The sequence below is a fragment of the Varanus komodoensis genome, unplaced genomic scaffold (assembly GCF_004798865.1).
Source record: "Varanus komodoensis strain SLA01 unplaced genomic scaffold, ASM479886v1 scaffold50, whole genome shotgun sequence".
Taxonomy (NCBI): Eukaryota; Metazoa; Chordata; class Lepidosauria; order Squamata; family Varanidae; genus Varanus; species Varanus komodoensis.
This window is the reverse complement of record NW_025336088.1, coordinates 1,834,516-1,847,643: the sequence shown is the minus strand read 5'-3', so window position 1 is coordinate 1,847,643 and position 13,128 is coordinate 1,834,516. Positions and strand designations below refer to the sequence as shown.

The following is a 13,128-nucleotide window of genomic DNA, read 5'->3' as shown; positions in this document are numbered from 1 at the left end:
AGGATAGTTTATTTTACAGAAAATGCATATGGTATTGACAACTCTAAAAGCTGCACAGGTGTTCGAACTGCCATAATGTTCAGTTCCAACAGCTGGGAAGAAGTGGCATAAGCCATGAGGAAAGAAAATCCACAGTATTCTGGACTAATGACTGAGAGTCCAAATGGAAGCAAATCCTTATACAAACTGTTTAAATGAATGGCGGATTGTTTCTTTCGGTTTTTAAATGTACAAACTTGGGCACATTTAAACAAAAAAGTCCATCAACTCTCAGCATTCCCCATCATTCTAAGAAAATGCAGCTTATGATATGAATATACATTTTAATAGCTTCCTTCGGTTCAATCTGTTTTGTGAGTTTTCTTTTTGAACGTAAACATAATTTCAGTATGCCATCTCCAGTGTATAAAGGGCAAGTTGCAAAATCTTTGATTTCTATTTGCAAATAGATAAAAAAAGCACACTTAACTTATTCATGTTCGCCTATTCTTATCGATTTGGGGGTGGGTGAGGAAGAGTCCGTTGCCGATTTCTCTGACTTCCTCCTCCTCATTTCTCCTAATTGCGTTTTGGTATGTCTTGTAAAAGTCGTTTTTACGTATCGGAATCGGCATTAATTTGACGGGCAACTCTAAAAGCAGATGATTGGCTGTAACCGGAGATGACGCCCTTAACAACAAAGGTGGAGCTGGAAAAAAAATTAGATTTTAGGGAGGGAGGGAGAAAGAGAGAGGGGAGGAGAAAGAAGCTTGGCTTTTGAAATCTACACGAATGTCATTTTCACGCAATGGTTTAGACTCCAACCCCGATGAGTGTCAATGACGCTCGACTGGGCGCGGGACCCTCATACCCCTCCCTTTTCTCTTCTGTTGTTTACAAGGCAAGCTGGGACCTTTAAAAAAAAAAACCTACAATCCATTTGTTGCCAAAAATATGTCTGCCTTCAGAAATAATCAGCCCGCTTTGCGGCAGCTAACTCTCCAATCTTTTTTTTTCTGGAAACTCTTCTCTCCCCTCCCTGCTCTTTTGAAGCGATCGTATGAAGGGGGGGGGGAAGGGGAGGTGGGAGGAGGAATTAAAATCGAGTGCGTGTGATTTGTGATCGTTTTACAAACGCCAAACGAAGAGGATTTGTGGCAAATGTAAGCCTCCCCCCCCCCGCGCTTTTTCCCTTTGCTCTCTTCCCTTTCCCCTCCTCCCTCTTCTTCTCGTTTGACTACAGTGTTGCAAAAGCAAAGAGCAATAAAAACATACGCACATACACACGCACACCCAAGCCAGATAGACCCACAACCTGGTAAGATCAAAGAAGAGACCGTGGCCCCGCACAAATGATTCCTTTCTTGAAAACCTGTTTAGGGAGCAGATGGAAAAGTGGGGACTTGTGAAGAAGGTCTGTGAGGTTGCCTAAGGATCCGGGAGCCGAAGAGACCGGCTGATTGGAAGAAAAAAGCAGAGAGATGGAGGCGGGGGAAGTGCGAGCTCTCTGCGGGGACTGGAGCGAGTCCACGCCCGGGGCCAGCGCTGCAGAGCTGGCGTGCATTCAACCAACGCTTCCCAGCTAAAGCAAGCCCAGGAAAGAAGAGGGGGGAAAAGGGGGGAGCTTTTCTCCAAAGCCTCCCGATCTGCAGGTAGGTTGCAGACGTAGAAGGGGGCTAAAAATCTCCCCTCGAATCAGCTCCAGTATGGAGCCCCCCGTTGCAAAGGAGGGTGGGTGGGTACGGACGGATCAGAAGGAGGGGGGGAAAGAAGGCACGATCCGAGGCGACGCTGCCTAGAAGCCGGGGCTGGCTTTGCGGCAGTACGAGCGCATGTGGAGCTCGCCATTAACCCGACGCTGCGCTCCGCCATCTGGGGCTGGAGGGAGGCGCTTTTGTTACCTCCTCGGGCTCCGGCGGTGGAGGAAGACAGGCAGGCTGGTTGGCGGCGGCGGCGGCTGCAGCAGCAAGCGTCCCTGCTTTCTCCTTCTAACGTCTCCAGTTTCCTCGGTAAGGCTGAAAAATGTGGACTTGGTCTCATTTTTCGGGTGCGTGCATCTCACAAAACTGAAATAGCATTTAAAATTTGTAATCAAAAATATTTAGAGCAATTGGTCTATATTTTAATCGAATAATTTTTGACAATGTTTCGAGGGATTGCAAGCGCCTTTTATGGTTGCATTTTTCGAAACACAGCCTAGCGGTACATTGGTAGAGAAAATCGAATCGGGGCCCTTTCCTGTCTTCCACGCGCTTACTACTCAGGCCGCGCCGTTCGCCATGGAAGGGCGAGAGAGAAGCGAGGCGGAGGCGGCTTCTGCTCACGCTGCTTGACCGCGGAGGGGGTAGATGGAAAGATTTGGCCGGTCCAGTCCGTAGGTTGAGCGATCCGATCCCCCTCCCCCAGGTTTGGATAGAACCGAGAGGCCCTGCTGAGGCTAGAAAGGGAGGTGGTAGAAACCACCGAGCCGCCGCCTTGTGCGCCTTTCTCTAGCCGCCTGCAGAGGGAGAGAAGCCAATCTACGGTGGAGCAAATGCTGTATGTCGCCTCCGCTTTTCCTTCCATGGTAGTTGCACACTAGTTTTTATCACACATGCTATATTTCTAGCTAATTTTACGAAATCGAGGGAGAAAGGCGCGGTTAGCTTATGCTTTTAATTGTTCCCCACTTTTCTCCCGCGACGCGAGGCTCTGGCGAGGTCGGTCATCTTGGCTTTTCCGACCGGTTGTGGCCAGCGCACTCCGCCATCCGGAGGGTGGATCCATTCAGGCGAACTCTTCGGCGGCCCTCCCTCTTTTTCTGTCCCCCAACGAAGAGATTTTTCTGGGTTCCCCGCTGTGGATGGGTGTTGAGAATCGGGTTAACGGGGTTTTGCTCGCCCAGCTCCCGTGCGCCTTAGGCGCGCAGGGGGAGGCGCTCCCCGGGGGTCTGGGCGCTGGTGGAGGGAAAGAAGGCGGCGGCAGCCGCAGCAGCAGCCAGAACGTGCTGCCCTCCCTCGGCTCTGCCTGGACGCCCCCAGCCGGGCATTCATTTCTCCCTCCCGCCAGCCAGCCTTCCCCGCCCCCCTTCCACCAGCGGCTCCGATGGGGCTGCTGCTGCAGCGGCGGCGGCGGCTCTCCGGCTCCTGCTCCTCCCCACTCACGACTGCTGCCGCCACAACGAGGCGGGCTTGTCTCATCCTTATTAACCGCCTCAACGAGGTTATACCGACGGAGAGAAAAGAGAGACGAGGGACTCGCCTGGTGCATCCCCTTCTCCGCACACGGCAGGCATCGGTTGGCCCCCGATCCGCTGCTTCGCGCTCTGGTAACAGGGGCATGGGGGTGACCGAACCTTTCCTTTAGTGAGCGGGGAAGGCAGCTTCCGTCCTCCGCGTGATCGAAAGGAAGCGAATCGTGGGGGACTTGCCTTCTCCACCAGGTTGCCCGACCTACTTTAATAGGTGGCTGTTTCTTCAGAACTGGGTGGGAAAAGAATTCAGGAGAGACGAGTCTTATTGTGGGAAAGGAACGATAATTTTGATGGAAGGGATTTTGTTAATAAGAGGGAAATACTGGATCTTTTTGAGAGATGATTTGGGGAACCAAGTCAGTCGCCTTCAGATTATCGGGGAAGGATCCAGTGGGAAAGGAGGATTATCTCGGTCAACAAAGAGGAAAAATCGTATGTAAGTCGAGAGAGCTGGATCTTGAATAAATCCTGCAGCAATCCAGTAGAGCGAGCAAAATTTGGGGGAGAGATGTCCTTGGAAGTGGGGCGAGGGAGGGAAAAGATCGTGGAATCCGGTGGTCCAAAGATTCCCACTTTCCTGGAAGGTCGACCTAAGTCAGTGGACGGGGAGAAACGCTGGATCTGGCGGGAGCTGACACACAGGCGATGTCGTGGTAGAAGACTCTCTCCTTGCCCCCGGGAGCCAAGGCGGGTGGAAGGAAGGAATAGGGCCAGAAGGCTGGAGCCCATCCCGGGCTTTAAAAAAATGGGGGTGGGAGCGGAATCGGGCAGACGAAGTGGCTGGAGGTGGCGGCGGCGGCGGCTAGATTTTTCCTTCGGTGGCGCCCGCAGGGCGTGTGGAGAGGAAGGAGGCGGGGGGAGGAGATGAAGCAGCTGCAGCAACAGCTCCGACGGCTCGGCTCGCTCGGCTCGGCTCGGCTCTCCCGCCTGCCTGGAGACAAGCAGAGAGAGAGAGAGAGGGAGGGAGGCAGCAAGCAGCAGCAGCTGCGCCTCTTCTGCAGCAGGGAGGCGACGGCGGCGGAGATTGGCTGGTGGTGGTGCGGCCTCTGAAGAGCAGATGGAAGGGGAGGGAGAGAAGAGAAGAGAGTCTAGCAGATCCCTCCCACTCGCTGGGCCTGCCTCTCTCCCTCCCAACCGATCTTCTACCCCACCCACTCTGCCAGGGATCGTCGTTCTCTTTCCAAGAAGATCCCTCCCTCTTTTTCTCTGCTTCTAATCCAAGGAAATAGTCGCTTTTTCCCTTACTTCAGCGAGAGATCTCTCGGTTGTTCCTTCCAATCAGGATTTTCCCAGCCTTCTTTTCTTTCTCCTCCCCCATTCATTACCCTTGCAAAACATCCAGCAACTTCCTCCTCCCTCCCTCATGACCAGCTTTTCCACCTTTTTCAGAACCGCTGACTGATTCCCCACCCCCTTCTCAATTGGAAGTTCCCTTCCCCCCTTTGTTGTTTGGGTTTTATCTGTCCTATCTAGTAATGATGGTTGCTGCTATTCATACTTCCTCCGAAGAGCTCCAGGTGGCACACTTGAGTTTCCCCTTTTTATACTCACAACTTTGGGAGGTAGGTTAGGTTGAAAGGTTGTGACTGGCCCAGGATTAAACATTGTGCCTTATGTCTGAGCTGATACTTACACTCAGGCCTCTTCATTCAAGTTCAGCGCTCTGAAGAAGAGCCTGTGCTGTTTTCCCCCCTACTCCATCTCTTGATGTTCCTTGTAATCATGCTCCAGCAATGTATCGGCTCTCCCACACATAATATTTTGGTTTCCCCTTTACCTGTAAAATCTAAGGATTTTCCTGTTAAATGGATTCCACTGAGTACAGCTTCAAAAGAGCTGACCCCACATCTCCCCAACTCTTAGCACTAATGCACTAAGTTATCTTCATGAAAGGGATCATTTTTCAAATCTAACCCCCTCCACTGGTGATCCCTGTTACTCTAGGGAAAGAGATAATTGGTGTTTTTGGGTTCTCTCTTGGCCATTGGACTCCCCTCATGCCATCGGAAACTTTTATGCACCATCTACCAAAAAATGATCCAGTTACTGTTTAAGTGATCATTGTTTTCAGGGTGAAAGAGAAACGTGTTCTCATGTTCGGTCTTTCAGTTCACTACAACTTTGCACATGCGAGAAAGTCACAGGTTCTGTTTGCATGCATTGGCTTCTACAGTATGTTGTCCTGGGATAGCAAGTTCTCTGCTTGCAGCAATGCATAAATTAGTGTCATTACATCATAAGGTGGAGTTTAGTGGTAAGCAGAGACCATAATTCCAGTTTGTTCATTCTTTCAGAGTGAAAATTGATTGACGCCACCGTGAAGGGGGAAGAGAGGGAGCTGGAAGGGGGAGACCCAGCAGGTGTCACCCTAGGGTCTGAGAGGTGGAAGATGAACGGAGAAGCGGATAGTCCAACTGACTTAGAAATGACAGCCCCCAAAAATCAAGGTGAGAGGGGAGATTCCTTGAAGGTTGAACTTGACTACTGGAGAACATTCTGCAAAATTGGATCCTAGGTTATCTCTCTGCCCACCCCCAAACTGTTCTTTAAAAGCCCTGAAAATCAATGTTTGCTTTTCATTTCCCTCCACCATTGCAGCAACACTTATTACCCTTTTTAGCGGATCAGAAACACAAAGAAAATGCTCACACATGCATGTGACAAGCTCTGCTTTGTCACATTTTCCAGCTTGGACTGTTTTCCAGGCACTCAGTATGATTTTCACAGAAGATGTGTGAATTTCTGGTGGGATGCCCATGGCAACTGCTTTTGTGGCAGGATGCATTCTCTCTACTAGTTTCTTTCATTCCTAAGTAACCACACCCAGCTTGTGAGAGAGATTTTCAGAACAAAATCAAAATAGCACGCTCTTGCTTGTGTTAATTTTAAAGAAACCAAGCTGCAATCCTATAGCTACTTAATTTGGAGTAAGACACTAAACCCAGTGGGACTGCATTCTGAATAGATATGTATGGGATTTCACTGTTAACCGTGAAACAAAATAATTGTTTATGACTTCTTTCTGTCCATGCCAAGTCCTTTCTGAAGAATTCCTGTATTTGCCACTTCCTTGATTTTTTATATATTTAGAATATTTGGAGGATTTTTCCCACTTGCAGAACAAGGTTTTTATTAAGCATGGGCTTTTATTAATCATGAACTTAAGGAGTTTGTGCTGTACACTTTGCTACTTGCTGGTAATCTCTTTATGAGCAAAATTAAGAATTGTATGCTAGGATTTGTAGTCCTTAAGTGCTCTTTTCTTGTAATAACTCACTGTTTGTAACCCTGTTGTCTAGTGTGTCACTGCTTCATTGTAAAACCCAAATGAGGTAAATTAATACAAGCACACTTAAATAGTCTTCAGAATTCTATGCTGTTATATTGGATCCTGCCTTATAGTCTTTAGCTCATTCTTGTTTGTGCTTATATTTTCATGTTGCATTTAGGCCTGAGAATATGTTAGACCTGCAAGTTTCTGTCACTTAAATAGGCAAAGGTGCTTGGTTTAAGTTTTACACTCAAGTCTATTGTTTGTTTAATCAGAAGTAGGCCCCACTGAACCGAGTAGGACTTACTCTAGGGTAGTTGGGTATAGTATTGCACCCTAAAGGACTCTACAAGGATCTTTTTTTTTTAAGCCAGTTGAGGATCTTATAGATAGTCGGGGCACTAATTTTCTTTTGTCTGTGTCCAATTTGATTGTTTAAAATCTATCTGAATCTAAACATTATTTTGCTATTGATACTGCTTTCGAACAAGCTTGTTGGAGCTCAACTGAATTTGGTACTGCTATGTCTTTTAAATTCAATGGGTCTTGACAGTTTTAGAAGTTACTAAAATAGAGCAGTGGGTCTTGTGCAATAAAGTATCTTGTATTTGAGAGAAACTGACTGAGTTCATGGAGCGAGACAGGGTACCATGGGTAACTAGCCACAATGAGTTGTCATGTCATCTTAATACGGACTGCTTCCTGCAGGTTGGCTTATTTTTCTGCAACAAGTCCACTTCATAACACTCAGTCTTTAATCCACAACAGGTTGTTGTGGCATCCAAACCAGGGAGAGCAATTTCATTGTAGGTTGTGGGGAATGGCTAACCAGATGCTCAACAAGAGCAGTAACCGCTCCCCCCCCCCCCCCCCGTTCTTTGGAGTCTCACTCTTGCCATTGGCAGTCCCTCTGCTGATCCTCAAGCGGCACTTTGGAGTGAATTTTACTGGTTTGCCACCTTTAAAAAAATAGCTCCAGAAAATTGTGTGGATATATTTTTTTAAAATTAGGGTTATTATTGATTTTTCAATAGCATGTTCTTACCACTATTTGGTATATATTGTGAGTTGAGAAGCCTTAAAAAGGGGTGGAAACACATATGTCAAGAATTTGTGTGAAGGGAGCGGATGCACAGTATCTCCCCCTTAGCAATTTTCTTATCTCAGTTTTAAGCATTGAACTTAAACCTTTTCAACACCTCCCTGAGTCTCCAGCTCTTTCAGAAAGGAGTGATACTAATCTCCCTTCGTGAAGCTCCTTTTTCAAGGACTTAACTGCTGTGGTTACTGGAGCACTCCGGAGGTTCTCAAAAGAAAACCCTGAGAAGGTGAATGAAAGGGGCCTCATGGGGTTGATTCTGCTGCAAAGGACACTGGAATACAGGGGGAGAGAGTGGGAAGGAAGGAGAGAACAAGCCACGGTGAGCCTGATGTGCTTCGGGTTGTTTAACAGACAGTCCTCACTGCCTTGCTTGTCTGCAGTGGCTTAGCATATCATCTGAGCCAGTTTATGAACATGATTGGATTTAGTCCTTAACTGGTTTTTAGCCCTAGTGCAGCCTTCTGGTACCTTGTAGATGCATCAGTGTACATACAGTTCCCATCGTTTGATGGGAATTTTCGTCTAACACATGGACACATTTGGGTTGGAGATGGCTGGGAAGGGTGTGCAAGTGTATGACACTCAATTTCCTTTTGTCCTATTTTTCTGTAGACCGTTGGACCCAGGAAGACATGCTGACCCTCTTGGAGTGCATGAAGAACAACTTGCCATCCAATGATGGTGGCAAGTTTAAAACCACTGAATCCCATCTGGACTGGGACAAGGTTTCTTTCAAGGACTTCTCTGGTGAGATGTGCAAGATGAAATGGATTGAGATTTCTAATGAGGTAATCACTTATTTGGTGTTATTTCTGTCATGAAGTGCCATTTTATGGATGATCGGAAATGACACACTGAAGTAGGCTGGACTTGCAGGTGTGATGCACTGCTGACTGGGTCTGGGTCTGGTCACCCGACTACCATGATGGCCAGTAACACTGCGTCCTTCCCCAGTTCTCACCATCCGCCTTGCTTGCCATGGCCTCCTTGCTTTACTAAATGGCCTGGACCTACTCTTTCAAATTTCTCCCCATCTGCAAGCCATCTTAACCAGATGCCTTTTCCGTATTGTTTCTTTTATTGCATCCTCCCTACGTCCTTCATTTTTGGACTGGTCGATTTCTTGTTACTTTGCAATCCATGTCCCATTTAGGCGGCAATCCATATTCACTTATCCAAGAGGAAGCTTCATTGAACTCAATGGCTCTTGTATTCAAGTGGACACAGAAGATGCAATTAAAGCTTCTAATTGTGCAAATAAATGCTGCTGCTATGGCTGAAGTGTGCAGTGTGGTTTGAATGTTATACTTAGATGAATGCCATACTTAACCGTGGCAAAGCACTATAGGGAGGAGCCCAGTAGGCCTGAGCCAAAGATCCGGCTTCTGCACTTCCCTCTCCTTATTGTCCAGGAGGAAAACTCCTGCTGGGCTTTTTAAAAGGAAGCTGAGTTAGCATTACAGTTGAATGAGGAATCTTAATTTATAGTGAACCTTAGTCTGTTTCTAAAGAACCTCAACTTTAAACTGGAATCAAAAGGTGGTTTGTTTAACAATTGCTTCTTCTAAAAGATTCCTGGTGCAAACAGAATCCTAAGCTGAGATTCTTTGAAAATGAAACTAAACTTAACTGAATTCCTATCAGGGTGGGAGGAATGGGGAACAGAGTGGATGCAGTGCTTTGGTCTGGCTTAGGGAGACTTGTTCATGAAGCACTTAGCTATGGTTCAGCCATTGCATACAAACATTGCCATTTTATTTCTGATGTTAACCATGTTTTAGAAAAGAAATGTTTTGAAGAGAAACTTCAACATGAAGCAACTGCATCTAACTTAACCACCAGTAGCCACTGGTTAGAAAGAGTCACACCCACTGGATCTTGGATCCTGTCTGCTGTATATTCTGTTTTTGGCAGCACTGTGTAAAACATTTTTTTCTTCTGTATACATATTTTTCCTCTCATTTTCTCTCATCTCTGCTAACATATATTTACACATTGTAGGTGATGTTATACATTAAGCTCTTAAAAGTTTATGCTGTTCTAAGTGTGGTAACATGTCCTCAACACTCTTTCTTTCTTTCTTTCCCTTTAACACGCTCATATGACCTTCACAATTTGCTCTCTAGAATTTGCTATTATTTAATGCATGGTCAGTGGTGACTATGTGCTAGGTGATGCACAGAACATAGAAACAACGTGGCACTCCCCTAGAGACAGTGTAAACTCAATTAGTGCCCAAGACTCATAGGTAATTGTTAGGGCTATCTGCTGTTTAATCACATGCTTAATAATTGTTCAGAGTAAATTTATTTGGATTTTATTGAGAATGAAAGTAAGTGGAAAGACTTTAAATGTAATACAATGGTCATGCATTGTTAGAAGTAAGTCTGTCTGTATTATTTGTTTCTTACTGAACTAGAATCAAAATAGATTTAGAAAATGAACAAATGCCCTCAACCCTGTCAATTGAATCGTACAGTTTTACTTGATTTAAGGTGCAATCTTATGTATGTATAGACAGAAAAATGGCATACTATTTGCAGCATGCTGGGCATGGTAAGCTTTTTTTCCGTCTAAGTATGCATGAGATTGCATCCTTAAGGTATCAGTTGAAATTAGCAGCCCTGGAAATTGTTTTGCCATGCAGCTCTTCCATTCCTCCCACAACTATTGATTTGCCCCTGCAGGTGAGGAAGTTTCGAACTCTGACAGAATTAATTATGGATGCTGAGGAACATGTGAAAAACCCATACAAAGGCAAAAAGCTGAAGGTAAGTATTGACTCAGTGGAGGGACTGGTCCGTGATGGAACTTAATCCATCTGAATCAAGCTGGCTGCATTGTTAGCTGTTCCATTCATGTGGTGCAGTGATTTGGCCTATGTTTCCTTTGCATCTTAGGCATACTTTCCCTTCCCCCTTTGGGGTGCATGCTAACTATTTCGTACTTAAGGGGTTGCTGTTCACAGTGAAAAGGCATTTTAAAAACCCAATAAAGCATCCCCCCACCCTGTGACACTTCACATTCCTTGTATTCACACTCGGTAAAGGAGATGGCTGTTCTGTGGTGTTTAAGCCATTCCTGCCCCATTGTGTGCATGTATGTGCTTGTAATATGTAAAGGTTTTGCTGGGAAGGTAAAGGGGGCACTTTGTGGCTGCATTTGAAAGTGATTACTTTTAGGGTGAGGAAGATTGAGAATGGGTTGTTCCCAAGCTTTCAGCCAGGAAAAAACCTTAATGGTGCAAGAAGCAATGCATTCATTACTAAAAGTTGCTGAGAACCCAAAGCAGTCTTCTGAGAGACTGTTGATCTCCCATAGCCCTGATCATATGTATAAATTGTGCAAGCAATCATCACAAGAGAGCAAGGCTTGGGTCTAATGGGATGTCCTTTGACATGGACCAACAGGGATGTAAGAATGGGGCCCAAGAGCATGACTTACACTCCATGTGATGTATTTCTGTGTGTTTTGCATGCCTGAACAGGGCGTGATCCATTGCTGCAGCCTTCCTTCCTGGCATTTGGCATCTGATAAAGCATAGGTATTTTAGCCATGTCTCTGGTTTGAGCACAGCTGAGTCTCTGAATGCGTTCCCAGTGAAGAAATGCAGTGGAAATAGCTCTCCTTCCCCCATCTATCTGCTCATTTAGAAAGCATGCTCAGAAAATTGTTAGCTGCAGACAAATGTGGGTTGGACAGGTAGGTATGCAATGGATTTGGTAACTGCCCCTCCTCTCGCTTAGCTGTGCTGCTTCTCTGAGTTTTGCAGCAAGCCATACAGTTGTTCTTAAACCCATTCTAAAACAACTGAGATAATGAAATCAGAGAAATCTATTTGGGAATTTGCCTTCATTAAATAAGAGAAGGCAGAAAACTTAAAAGAGAAAATAGAAGAATTGGAATCCAATGTTCAGCTGCTTTGGGTGGAAGTGGATTATTAATAGAATCATTAATTGATAAAGGTGAAAAAATGGAACAAGTCTGTTGTGCAGCAGCTCGATTTTGGGTAGAAACCAGCAAGTGATGCTTTCTGCAGCATGGAGATGAACGTGACTCGCTAGCTCATGTCTGCCACTCAGGCCATGTTTAAAGGCATTGCAACAGTGAGCAATAAAAAAACCTAGCAGTCCAGCCTATTGCTACACAATCATTGCTCTGTGGGGGTAACTTAAACTTGCACATATCTAAAAGAATTATTCTTCAGAGGCAGTTGCATAGGCTGTTTGACGTGCTCCTCTTTGTTGCCTTTTTCCAAGTCATTCTGAACTTTAGCAGTTATAGTTGCACTGAGCTGATACTTGGGCAAATCTCTTTCCAAGTCTGTGCCCTCTTTGCAAGTCTGTGATGCCTCCTTTTCAGCAAGGATTGAGGAATGTGTGGCAGCCAGTTAACCTGACCGTTGGTTTCAGCAACATCTGAAAGACAACAGGTTCCCCCCCCCTTAGTGCTTTGCAAGAGTCCATATAAGTCTAATGGATCCAGTCCCCCTTATGTAAAGGTGTGCTTCTCAAGCAGAGACAATGACAGTACAACTTTGAGCTTGTGTTTGAACCTTAAGCATGCAATGCAAACCCATGAACTGTGAAACCTGTTTGCAGCCAATCCCACATGTTTTGAAAATCATGACCCTATCAGCAAACATTAAAAAGTATGAAAATCTAATTAAACAACATCAGTGGGGATGAATTAATTCAGTAACATGGCAAGAGCACTTTTCCCTGCTAGAGATGGCATTCTTTCAGGCATAACTTGTTGAGGCATGGCCTGCTTTTCTTTCCCCTTGTTTCAGTCATCCCCTCCTCTCTCCCCCTTTTTTCCTTTGGCCCCCTCTTTTCTCGCCCACATAGCTGAGGGACAAATTGTTCTTGTTAGGGGACTGAACTGATTGCCTGTGGGAATTTCCTGGAATTTGGTGAAGGGTTACATATGGCACTCAAGTTGCCCAACTGTGTTCTAAAATATGCTGCTTATTTATTTACTGATTAGGGGCATAGGTGGATGTTCAGGTGAAAAAGAGGTGGCAAGTTGCTTCCCCAATGGTGGCTCACTTGCTCAAGCTTGAGCCTCTGTTGGATATCTGCATTGTTTTAACAACCAAACCAACCAACCATCCTGCTCTGAATTGAGATGTTGACAGCCAGTGTAGTGCAGTGGTTAAGAATGCGGGACTGGGACTCAGGAGATCTGGATTCTAAGTCCAACCTACTTCACAGTTGACGTGTGTATAAGATTGAAAGGAGGAGTAAGCTGCCTTAACTTCCTTGAAAAGAAAGAAGGCAGGAGATAAATATAGTAATCATAAATAAATGTTTTTATGATAGGGGTGCAGCTGGATTCCAGTCTTTCTTGGAGTTTATAGGCTTATATTGTAGACATCAGAAACTGCCCAATACAAGTTCAGACACTTTGTCTAAGCTCTTGACTGGCAGTAGGTTTTCAGGGTCTTGGGCAGACGGGGGAAGGCTTGATCCCTTGAACAGGATTGGTTCAGGATTAAAGCTGATACCTTCTGTATGCAAAGCAAAATTGCTACCACTGAGT

The 13,128-nt window shown here is 45.7% G+C and overlaps 1 protein-coding gene across 6 annotated transcripts in view; it reads left to right on the top strand.

Moving 5' to 3' along the window:
• Positions 1-1,244: 1,244 nt before the first annotated feature.
• The window catches only part of UBTF (upstream binding transcription factor), a 56,017-nt gene continuing 44,133 nt past the window's right edge, over positions 1,245-13,128 (top strand). Inside the window, exons 1-4 of one of the 6 annotated variants that reach the window (XM_044447146.1) lie at positions 1,245-1,631; positions 5,506-5,658; positions 8,197-8,372; positions 10,272-10,355. In XM_044447146.1, coding sequence (XP_044303081.1) covers positions 5,601-5,658; positions 8,197-8,372; positions 10,272-10,355 — 318 coding nt within the window. In that variant the 5' untranslated portion in view covers positions 1,245-1,631; positions 5,506-5,600. Of the gene's footprint in view, positions 1,632-1,873; positions 1,989-3,153; positions 3,287-5,505; positions 5,659-8,196; positions 8,373-10,271; positions 10,356-13,128 lie in introns of those variants that run through there. The other 5 variants (XM_044447145.1, XM_044447141.1, XM_044447144.1 and 2 more) reach the window with 5 other exon arrangements.